Source organism: Phaseolus vulgaris, chromosome 8 (genome assembly GCF_051622355.1).
Source record: "Phaseolus vulgaris cultivar YP4 chromosome 8, ASM5162235v1, whole genome shotgun sequence".
Taxonomy (NCBI): domain Eukaryota; kingdom Viridiplantae; phylum Streptophyta; class Magnoliopsida; order Fabales; family Fabaceae; genus Phaseolus; species Phaseolus vulgaris.
In genome coordinates, this window is record NC_143505.1 from 55749021 (window position 1) to 55761593 (window position 12573).

At 27.7% G+C, this 12573-nt stretch overlaps 1 protein-coding gene across 1 annotated transcript; it reads left to right on the plus strand.

Moving 5' to 3' along the window:
• The first annotated feature begins 6859 nt into the window (after nucleotides 1-6859).
• LOC137825384 (uncharacterized) lies at nucleotides 6860-12028 on the plus strand. Its single transcript, XM_068631058.2, has 5 exons — nucleotides 6860-6997; nucleotides 7171-7471; nucleotides 10739-10763; nucleotides 10958-11132; nucleotides 11544-12028. Exons 1-5 carry the CDS (start codon nucleotides 6907-6909, stop codon nucleotides 11852-11854), a joined length of 903 nt encoding a protein of 300 aa, XP_068487159.1. The 5' UTR covers nucleotides 6860-6906; the 3' UTR covers nucleotides 11855-12028.
• The last annotated feature ends 545 nt before the right edge of the window (nucleotides 12029-12573 follow it).

Sequence of the window (12573 nt, forward strand, 5' to 3'; positions counted from 1 at the left end):
ATGACATTATGTATACACAGTATGACATTATTTAATTCTATATTACTCCATCCATAAACAATACAATAAAATTATTAAATAAAAATTAATTTTAAAAATCAAAATAATTAATTATTATATTAACTAAATTAAAATACTTATTAATAATTTAAATAATTTTTATTATTAATAAAAAATTATAAAATAATTTTTAAATTTATTTATAACTATTAGCTATCAAGATTTATCTATTAGTTATTTATATTCTAAATTAATTTCTAATAAACTTTAAAAATTAATTTAAAATTTAAAATATTAATAGTTAAAATTTTGATAATTAATTTAAATATCAATTTAAAAATTATTTTATAATATTTTATTAATAATAAAAATTACATTAAATATCAATAATTTTTAATATTTAAATTAATATTTCATTATTTAGTTAATATAATTATTAATTATTTTTTATCTTTAAATTTAATTATTTTTAATAATTTTTTTATATGTAATTATAATTTTTTAGTATTAAAATTTTTAAATAGTTAAAGTAATTGTATTTTTGCTTTTCAACGAGAAGAAAATAAATCTTCTTCATATATATATATAAGATATTTTACCTCAAGCATCAACCGACACTATAACATATAATTAGAATGTAACACTAAAGGAGAAATAGAAAAAACTATATTAAAAACATGACTGAATTAAGTCAATATTTCATTAAATAGATAACCAAAGTAGAGAAATAAAAAAGAGATCAATATTTCTAGAGAAGTTAAAACATTATCCTACCACATGTAAAACATTCCCGGTATGTTTATGTTAAAATTTGTAAATTAATTTATCGATGCTAGTTTTCATTCTCTCAAAATATAGGTGCAGGAGAAAGTGAGAGAGAAAATTTTCATTCTGTAGGCTTAGAAGATAATATATTCATTTTTCAAAATTTAATTTATTTATTTTTGATAAAAAAATTTAAAATTATATAAGTGGTTTATTTTTTCGAAAATAACATACTTTTAACTAATGGAATGAGCAAAATTGTCAATAAAATATCTTTATGACTTTAAAGAATTGATTTTTTTAAAATTTCAATTTCTCTCATAAAATTTTAAAATATACAATTTTTTTAAATATATTTTATCATAAAATATTTCAAAATAAAAAATAAATTATACTCTTAAATTTTCTATTCAAAAGACACATAAATTAATATAATTTAGGGATCTCTTTACAAAAGGAACACCTAGGTAAAAGAGAGGTAAAAAACTTGGTCAAAATTCATATGTTTTTAATACACAAGAGAAACTTGTTTGGGGATGAAACCAGTGTAGAAAACATATTTTTTAAGATTAAGATGTTAATTTGTGATATATTTCCATAAATAAGGAAAGATGCATGAGATTACTTGTGTTTACTTTTAGGATTGTAGTTATAGTCTAGAGGTTATGATAGTTTCTCTATCACTTTTGTATAAGGGTTGAAGCATTCTTTAAGTGCTCCATGTTAATTTAATTAATTTTTTATTAATAAAAAATATAATTTTTTACTTATAGATCTATTAAACATAAAATATTAACCGTATATACACTACAAGAAAATCAATATAGAGTTTCTATAGAGAATGTAGAGAGAGAAGTTAAGTGTCTACAAAGAGGAAGGTAAGTTTATTGATAATGGTAAATACTCCGTTCTTCTTCACTAATTTTCCTCACGAGTACGTAGAAAAGGATTTCTGAAAAAATTTCTAGAGATGGTGTAGAGTCTTGGATGTCTTTATATCCAAAATGCTTAACTTTAGAAATAAACACTTTGGGTTTGTACGGTTTCAAGGGGTGAGGGAAGCGAATGAACTGGAAAGAAAGTTGGATGCTATTTGGATTGGGTTGTGGAAATTACGAGTTAACAAAATCAAATATAGTAGGCAAGAGTAGTCAAAGGAAGTGCGTAATCGTAAACAAAGGTGTGTTGGTCCTTGAAAAGATTGGAGAGAGAAGGTTGTTCAATGTTCATTTGCACAAGTGGTAAAGAGCGGGAGTGCGAGTTCTTCTCAGAAGGAAAATGTTGTTGTTGTTCAAAAGAATTCAGATGAAATCACGCCTTTCTTTAGGGTTACTGGCTAGAGAGTTGTTTTGTTGGAAGGTTTTCCGAAGTGTCTAACTTTCAGGCAGTTAAGGAGAGTATCTTTTTGGGAGGGTGCGATTCAGTGAGATTAAGGTATCTTGGGGAGAATTTTGTGTTGTTGTCTTGTGAAGGTGAGTCATCAAAGGAAACAAAGAGTGGTTAGGGGAATTTTGGAATCTTTAGTTCCCTGGGAGAATTCTTTTCTGGTCACTGAAAAATTCGTTTGGGTACATGTTAGGGGTTTGTCGTTGGTATTTTGGAGCAGACAATGTTTTGAACTTATCGAAACTCTAGTCAGAACATTAGTCGAGGTGGATGAGGCAATTGTGGCACAAGAGACTCTTGAGTTTGCTAGGTTGCGGATTAGAATCCTGATGGAAAAATGGATTTGGCAGATGAGTTATTCCAAGGGTGGTTTGTGGAAGGAGGTTCTAGATTCCAAATATGGGGCTTGGAGAAATTTGAAAGTGCCCAAAACAAACAAGAATGAGTCTCTTTGGTGGCGAGAGCCGAAGGAGATTTGGTTGATGAAAAATGAGGTGGAAACTTCGAAGATCGTGTTAAGTGGAAAGTTGGTAATGGGAAGGGTATTAAGTTTTTGGAAGACAAATTGGTGGGTAACATTGCCTTGAAATGTAAATTCCCAAGGTTGTTTTCCCTATGTGTTGATACAAATATTTTGTTGGAGCTTTGTGGGGCTTGGGAAAGTGGTGTTTGGAGGTGGAACTTGGTGTGGCGAAGAAGTCTGTTTGAGTGGGAGAAGACTCATGCTTGCCAACTTCTTGAGGAGGTGCATGGGATGAGTCTTGTCTTGGGTATTGATGACAAGTGGTATTGGAAAGGTGGTGCATCTATTGAGTTCTCAGTTAATTCTGCTTACGGTGGTGTGTTGACTGTATGTGAAGTTGGGATGAATTTTACGTTATGGTGGTATTTGTTTGGAGTGTTGAACCTGTTGGTTTAAGTTGTGGTAGGGGATGTGTGCTTTATTTTCATGTTTTGTATAAGAGTTGGACCATTCATGAAGTAGTTTTATTTATTAATTATTTATTGTTGATAAAAAAAAAACACTATAAAAAAATCATTAAATAGTAACTAAATTTAGAGATAAAAAATAATTAGTCACTATATAGACTATATTAGAGATTAAAAATTATTCATATCTAAAGTGGTTTCTATTATTAATAAAAAAATGTTATATTGGTATCTAAATTAACTACCTAAGTTTTAGTTATTAATATTTTAAATTCTAAATTAGTCTATAAAAAATTAATAAAACTTAATTTAAAATATAAAGTAATAAGTAGTTAAAACCTTGATAATTAATGTGAATAATAACATATGAATGTATTTGACACTTCGTAATTTTTGTAAAGTTGAATAATTTGTAAGTTAACTTTCTATATTCGAAATGAGGTATCCTTTTAAATGTCTCAATTAATTTATTTTACTTTTTGTTTAAAAAAATCAAACAGAGAGTAAAATGCGTAAAGATGTAAAGGCGAGCACGCTAGGTAACATAATTAGCATGTGATGTTAAAAAAAATTAAAACAAAGTATGAAGCAATGGTACAAGATACAACAAGTGGCATTACAGCATTCCAATATTATAAAACATGTCCCACAATAAATTAATTTTCTGAAAACTATTACGGATTGTGAACTTATTCATCTGCGCCACGATTATTTTCTTGTTAAATTTACAGAAATGAAAAGAAGGAAACAAAAGCTGAGGTAAGGAATGTCATGACTCATTAATATTAAAAAGATAATAATTATTAAATTATATATAATTATTATATATTATTATACGATATTACACGCATAATTTGAAAAAAAAATCATTAAAAACTTATAAATATTTTTTATATAAAAATAAAAAAAAAACAAAAAAAAAATTATTTTATTTTTTATATACAATTTTTGTATAGTTAACCAGTATATGAAGTCACATATTTTGAGATAGTTGGTATCTAGATTCGATTGAGAGTACGACCCAAAGGCCAAAACTAGTCGTACATTTGTAAGGAGCGTTTGGAATTTAATGCAGAGTTGCTTAATTTGAAACGTTAGATGAAAAGCACGTTTGCGTGTGGACTCAGGACTGTACTCAGTTTCACTTTTTTGCATTATTTAGGCTAAAATAATGGTGTATCAGCTCCTTTACTCACTGTCTGAAACTGATCACCAGAGTTGTCTTTCGCACTAAATAACGAAACCTGCTTTGCTGCATGGGCGGCATGGCAAAATAAATGCACGTTCCTGTCAGATCATTTTTTTTACATCTCAAGATAAATATTGTGTAATTTTGTTTCTAAAATATTTATTTTTTGTTTTATGTAATGGCAAACTAGTTTTTAAAATGTTTGTAAAATGTCAAACTAGTTGAAAATAAATTAAAAACGCAGTATACCACTACAAAAATATTACGTGTGATTGCTAGCTATGTCAATTTGTTATGACATAATAAATCACTAATAGAAAAAAACCCATTACTTGATATTTGAATATAAAGTTATTCTTAGGAAAAAGTTTTAGAAAATAATAACACTAAAATTTTTTGTTTTAAGGTTAAAGGTAAAGTTTACACAAAATGTTTAGGACAAAATAATATTTAACATTATTTCTTATGGTTAATGTACATATATATAAAATAAAATTTTGTATTTTTATTTAGAAAAAAATATATCTTACTCTAAAATATGTAAAAAAAAAATTATTCCACATTTAATATTTTTACTTTGTATATTTAGTAACACCTACAGTTTGACCTTGCTATTTTTATATTGTCTATATAAAACTAAGGATTTATGAGTGTTTGTTTTTTTCTAATGGGCTCAGACCTTATAATATTAATATTGTGAACTTAAATGATATTTTATCAAAATATACCCACTTTGTTTCTTTTTGTTTATATCTAATAGTACATAAATTAAAGAAATGTAACTAATATTTTAATTTTTTAGGAAAAATTAATAAAATGACAACATATACTAAAAAAACATTAAATAAAAATTAAATTTAAAAAAAAAATTAGTCATTATATTAACTAAATTAGATACTAATTTAGAGCCTAACAAATTATTTATAGCTAAAATAGTTTTTATTATTAATAAAAAAATATAAAATAATTTTTAAATTGATATTTAAGTTAGTTACTCAAATTTTATTAGAAACTAATATTTCAGATTTTAAATTAGTCTTTAAAAGAACTAATAGAGACTAATTTAAAATATAAAATATTAAAAAACTAAAATATTGATAACTAATGATTAGATATTAGAAACTATTTTATAAATTTTTATTAATAATAAAACTAGTTTAGATATCAATAATTTTTTAATTTATAAAATAATTTTTAATTTAGTCAAATAGTAATTAATTATTTTAGTATCTAAAATTAGTTTTCATTTAATGATTTTTTTTAGTGATAATAAAAACTAAAGTTTTAAATAATCATTTAAAATCGTGTATAATTAAAATTATGAAAAATAAGTATTTTTAATATATTATTATATTCTGAATTTAAAATGTATAATGTAAAATTTGATATAAATTGATTTTATTTTAAATATTTTAAAATTATTGAAATTTAATTTCCGGATGGAGATGAACGTATAAGGTAAATTTGTCTTGATCGGCACGTATAAGGTTTTTTTTTTTTATTTACAAGTTTTTAAAATTAACAAAATTAATTTTGGAAAAAATAAATAAAAGAAGCAAATTGAAAGATATAAGTAGTTAAAAAAAACCAAGTATTGTACTAATAAAACCAAACAGATGGAAACCTTAGATGATTAGTGATTTTCTAACTGCTGACAAAAAAAAAAGTGATTTTTCTAACTAGTTGCCAAAGTGATGCATAAAATGTACATGAAAATAAGATAAGTGAGAAAGTGAGATTGTAACTACTAGTGTGCTCTAATTTACAACAGTAGTAGAAATTTATTAGGTTCAAGTACTATTTTTAAAGTTTTATTCGATTTTAATTTGACTTAAATTTTAAATCTTGACACATTTTTCATCAAAATAAAAAAATATACATTTTAAGAAATTAAAGTTTAAATTATAGGAATTTCGCACAATCCTATTTAAATTTACTTTTAAAACTTTATATGTTGGCATATTATATTAAAATAGACGACATATATGAATTTAAAAAGATATTAAATTTCCTTCTTAATTTCAAAATATTTCTCTTTAGTTTATACACATTTAATATGAAAAATTATTTTATTATTATTAATAAATTATCTACTGTTTTTATTAAATTATTTTTATTTCATGTATTTTAACCAACTGAATTAACACTTATGTAGTATAATACAGATTGCAATGCCGATCATACTAATATTATAGTCGAGATTTCGAAACAGCAATCAAATACATCTTGTATTATTCTATAATCAGTATTTTAAAACCGCAGTTAATTTTGAAAGGACAAGGTAATGAAATTATGATAGAAAACTAGCTGGCTGCAGCAGTAGGCACCTTTACTTCACCACTTTTCAGTACGTGCAAGTTGATAAGCTTACAATAATTGCTGTGTTTCAACTTCAGAGCCTACCTTCTTTTACCATTGAAAATGAGGAACCAAATCAGCTGGAGAGGAAGAACAACTCTTCGGTTCTTAACTCTTAGATGTTAGGACTGAATTAGACACGCTATCGACAACTACCAGTAAAGAGAAAAGGTCCTACTTCTCTCTTCTACCCTCCTATAAATACAGCATTTTTTCCACTATTTTTCTCATACTTTTATCAAACATATCTCATCTCTGTTGTAGTTTGCTACTGCAAGATGGGTTCGAAAATGGCAATACTGATCCTAGGACTGTTGGCCATGTTCTTTTTGGTATCCTCAGATGTGGCATCCACCAATGCCAAAGAGGGTAAGCTATTCTACTATATATATTTTATCATTTAAAATTTGCACACTTCAAGTTTTACTTTCGCCATCATTTTCGTTTATTAATTTCTTTCTACCATTCTCTTCCGTAATGGGTGTCCAAAACTAATTTTTCTACGATAAATGGTTCATTAACTCCTTTTGTGGTTGTTAAAGTGAAAAATGTAGTGGGTGATGCCAAATATCCTGGTGGAGGCTATGGAGGAGGGTACCCTGGCGGTGGCTATCCCGGTGGTGGTGGTGGTTATCCTGGTGGTGGTGGTGGTTATCCTGGTCGTGGTGGTGGTGGGTATCCTGGTCGTGGTGGTGGGTATCCTGGACGTGGCGGTGGCTATCCTGGTGGTGGTGGTTACCCTGGGCGTGGTGGCAGTGGCGGGTACCCAGGGCGAGGAGGACGGTGTCGCTATGGCTGTTGCGGTGGCCGCACATACAATGGAGGTTGCAGAAGGTGCTGCTAGTAAAGCTGTGAATGCATGCACAAACTCAGCATAAGACTCAGTTGAGACAATGCACTTACGTAGTACTTAAGATATTTCATGAATAAAATGTCGTGTGAGAGGCATGGATTCGCATGACCTTTCTCACAACTATAGTGTTGAATGAATACTAGTGTGTCTTTGTGCCTGTGTGATAATTTAAGAGCAAAATATTAATCTGGTGAGAATATATATATAAGAGTCTTCTGAAATCCTGAGCAAAAGCTACACTGACATACACGGACTATTTCACTTGTGTTTTATAAATTGTTTTTTAAAAATAAATATACAAAAAAACTAGTATTAGGCCCTAATAAAATATATTCATTGTGCAATTTTTAGACTCCCCCATGAGAAGATAAATTGACTACAAAAGAAAATTCTGAAACATCTATGGAAATCATTCAACTACAGACTTCGAAATTTGATGAACATCTAGTGTAACATCTGCCATTTTGCATCTACTATTTCTCACCTCCATTAGCTATTTAGCACATTTTCTGCAAATGCTGAATACGTTTAAGTGTAGAGGAGCTTGCTTTGTCACCACTTAGCATAAAATTGTTGATTTGATAAACTTAGTCAAATATCTTTGCCAGTACTTTCGTTGTTCTAGAAACCTGCATCTGTATGCACTAACCTACATAAAACATCGTGTACACGCTGTCCAGTTCTCAAATACTAATGCCCCCTAAATTGACATTGGCTACACTCTTATGCTAATCTAAACTTGTCCCCAAAGTTTAAAGTGATTTTAAATTGGACAGAGAAACCAATCAGAGCAAATGAGAATGAAACATAACATGAACTGGATCAACACAAAGTGTCCACAACAGAATAACAAATTTTGAGCATTAAACTTCTCAACCTATTAATCCAAAACGGAAAAATAGAAACATGTAACTCGAAATTACATTACCATTAATTAAATATAGCACCTCGTAAACATTTACTTAAATAAACATATTGAATTCTAATATCAATTTATGTGGCAGAGAGTGATACGACACGAACACGGATACGAAAATACGTAAAATATAAGACATGGAGACACGAATCTATAAATATTTATGTGCACATATATGTTTCAAATTATTTTTTTAGCAGAAAGATGTTTTCATGAATGATTCAAGATGAATTGTTTCTTATTTTTATAATCATAATAACAATTTATACAATAAAGTTTGAATTTTTAGAAAATTAATGTAGTTTTCTTTTTAAAATTGTGTTAGAACCGTATTACAATTGTCAGAAATCTAACAAGTATTTTTTGAATTGGACACTTAACGAATACGTGTCCTACAAGTGTTATACGAATGTCGGTGTTCGATATTGGACACCGACACGCCATTTAAGAGAAATGTCCGAGCTTCACAGATATCAATCCACTTAAGGAATTATTTCCCTTTATTTTCTGAATTATGCTTCAAGCACCATTCAAGTAAATAATATAGTATATATAAGTGCTAATATTATATATAAGGTAAGTTTATTATGAGTATGAAAAATATTTTAAATTACGAGAAATTATCAGAAAATTAAATATATAATATTCAATTAATATTATATAGTGTTTAGTACATATATCCTAAAGCCAATAATATTCTTGCATTAAGTAAATTCACTAATGAATTATGTTTTGATCCATTAATTAATTTGATGAGAAATGAGGAACGATTAGTGTATGAATTAGTACTCTTCATATCTTTATTGAATTGTAAAGAAAAACTAGGAAATAACAAAATACAATTATATCCTTTTTATTTCTATACTTAATTATATTATTAATAAAATTAAATAATATTAATTAATAAAATGAATAATAAAATAAATGTTTAATATAACACAAAAATGTTTAAACTATTTTATTTAATTTATTTATTTTTATTTTTTATTATATTATTTTTTATTTATAATTTAATATTACATTATTTTAATTAACTAAAATTTACACAAAAATAACTCATATTTTATTTTTAATTTTTTTTATGCACAAGGGTAAATTTTGTAATATTACATTTTACACCAATAAAAAAAGTTTAAAATACTCTCACAATCATCACATTATTTAAATACTTCAATAAATTTTCTTCACACATCTATCATCCATCCTAACATGTTCCAATTCAAACACACTCAACTTTCCAATCAACAATCCAAACAAAACATAAGGGTGACAAAACTCTTTTTGACTCTTTTTTTTATCAACAAAGAATTAATAAATTAAAAAAGACAACTAAAAGAAAATAATGAAATAGAAACCAATTTTAGAGACAAAAAATAATTAGTTGCTATAGTGACTAAATTAGAGACCATTTTAGAAACTATTTTTTTTTTCTAAATTAGTTTCTATTATTGTTAAATAGTTTCTAAAATGATATATAATTAGCTACAAGGTTTTAACTACCAATTATTTAGATTCTAAATTTGGTAGCAAAAATCTTGGTAGCTAATTAGATATTAATTTAGAAACCATTTAACAATAATAAAAATTAATTTAAAAATCAATTTTTTTTAGTTTCTAAAATATATCTAATTTAGTCATTATAACAATTAATTATTTTTTGTCTCTAAAATTGGTTTCTATTTTATAATAATAAATTATAGTGAGTATATCCAACCCTTTACACATGCCTATATACTTTTCTCTAACTATTTTACTAATACATATACACGTACATGACAAAACCAGAAGAAAAGTCTTTGCAGCATGTTGAGAACCATTAGCATGGCTGGTGAGCACCTACCCTACAACATAAGGGGACTACAAAACCATTAAAAATTGGAGACCATGATAAATAGATCGAGTCAAACTTGTATAAAATTGAAATATCTTTCAAATGATCTATTTTGTTTAATTTATTTTTTGTTAATAAAAAAATTAGTAAAAAGGCACATTATAACTATTTATATTAGAAAATCATTAACAAGTCATGTTATAACTATTTATTAGAGGATAATAGATAGTTATAAGTTTGAATGAGAAAAATTCTTAATATAATTGGAAATGATATTATATGTTATTTGATAAACCTACAGTATATTACAACGATAAGAGAAATAATATTTTTTTTTCTAAAATTGAACAATTTTAAAACTATATTAATCATATCATACTGATAAACTGTTTCATCTAACATTTCTCTTTCTACTTTATGAAACTCTATACAATTTTATGTTATTATATAATAGAATATAATAAACTATAACATGCTGCATGGGAGATCTTTTACTTGGCCATTTATCAGTGCTGTGCAAGTTGATGCCTGGCAGGTCGATAAGAGTGCAATAACTACTCTGCTTAAATTTAGAACCTACAATTTTTTTCCCATTCAAAATAGAGAAGAACGTTGAAGTGAAGATAAAATCTCTTGGGTTCTTAGATCTGGATAAGATTGCATTAATAAACGCCAACTACCTAATCTGGAGAACACTTCCTACTTCTCTTCCTCCACTCCTATATATAGAGGATTTTTTTCCACCATTTTTCTCATCCTTCTTTACCAAACATATCTCCTTTTAATAGATCTATTCTACTTTGCTACTCAAAGATGGGTTTGAAGATGGCAATACTGATCCTAGGCCTGTTGGCCATGCTCCTTTTGGCCTCCTCAGAGGTCGCATCCACCAATGCAAAAGAGGGTAAGTTATAACTCATCTCCCTCATATTCTTGTAACTGTTCTTTAAATAAAAGATACTAACAAAACTATTTATAAAGCATCCATTGACTCAACTATCTGTAGGTTGAAGTGACAAATAGTAGTAGGGGTGCTGGTTGGTGCAGTTTCTGCATAATTATGCAGCAACCATTGCAACCAATCTTCTTTTTCTTTGTCGTTGATTTTTGTTTGTTGTTGGTGAACTAAAGTGTCCCTCTTAAAAAAACTTCTTCACTTGTATATATAGTTTTCTATCATGTAATTACTTTTTGTAAATTAAAAAATAAACACATACTGATCTTAAACTATGTAATAAATTTAGGCTTAATCATGTAAACAAATATCTGTTTATATATGGTAAATGGTTCACTAACTAGTTTGTGGTTGTTAAAGCGACTAACGGAGTTGGTGAAGCCAAATATCCTGGTGGAGGCAACGGTGGTGGTTACCCAGGCAATGGCGGTGGCTATCCTGGACATGGTGGCCGCCCTGGTCATGGTGGCGGTGGCTACCCTGGCCATGGTGGCGGTGGCTACCCTGGCCACGGTGGTGGTGGCTACCCTGGCCATGGTGGTGGTGGTTACCCTGGACGCTGTCGTTACGGCTGTTGCGGTGGGCGGACATACAACGGAGGTTGCAGAAGGTGCTGCAATTACGCTGGTGAAGCTGTTGCTGCACAAACTCAGGATGAGACTCACAATTAAGACAACTCAAATCAACGTAGAGTACTTAAGATATTTCATGAATAAAATCTCGTGTCTATAGGCATGGAATATTCCCACGACCTTTCTAACGAGTTTAAGAGCAAATTAAAAGAGATGAATATTACCTATTCTGTAACTTCTAATCTGTTCCAAATATCCTGAGTTTTACTTCTATTCTTATTATATGTTATCCTTTATTCGAAACACATAGAACTCAACGTACCTAAAGCTTAGTTGAACAAGGGTCAATCTGCATTAATTTCCCTAATTAAATCTGTCTGATAAACTTGAACAACATTACCATGATTACAACTAAGAGTCTGATTAGCTTGAGAATCCTGTACAAAAATAAAACACGTTTGACATGTGTTTTATAAAAGACTTACTTTTGTTTAAATGAAATACAAAACCATGTAATATATATGCTCAGGTTTAATAACTATTTCATTTATATTAAGAGATATAATTTAAAGTAAACAAAAAGCAAAAAAATTATAATTAATTTATTTTTTCATAATTCGATCAATCTCATGTATTATTATCAATAATAATAATAATATAAACAGCCTGAACTGTATCTTTTAATTGATCACTTTCTTCTTGCTTTTATGAATAGTCAACTTGTTTTATAGATAATTTCCCTATTTTAAAAAGGGGATGTAATTTAACTTTTATCTATTATTTTTTATTATTTCATTTATTTTTTTAAAGGAGTATTA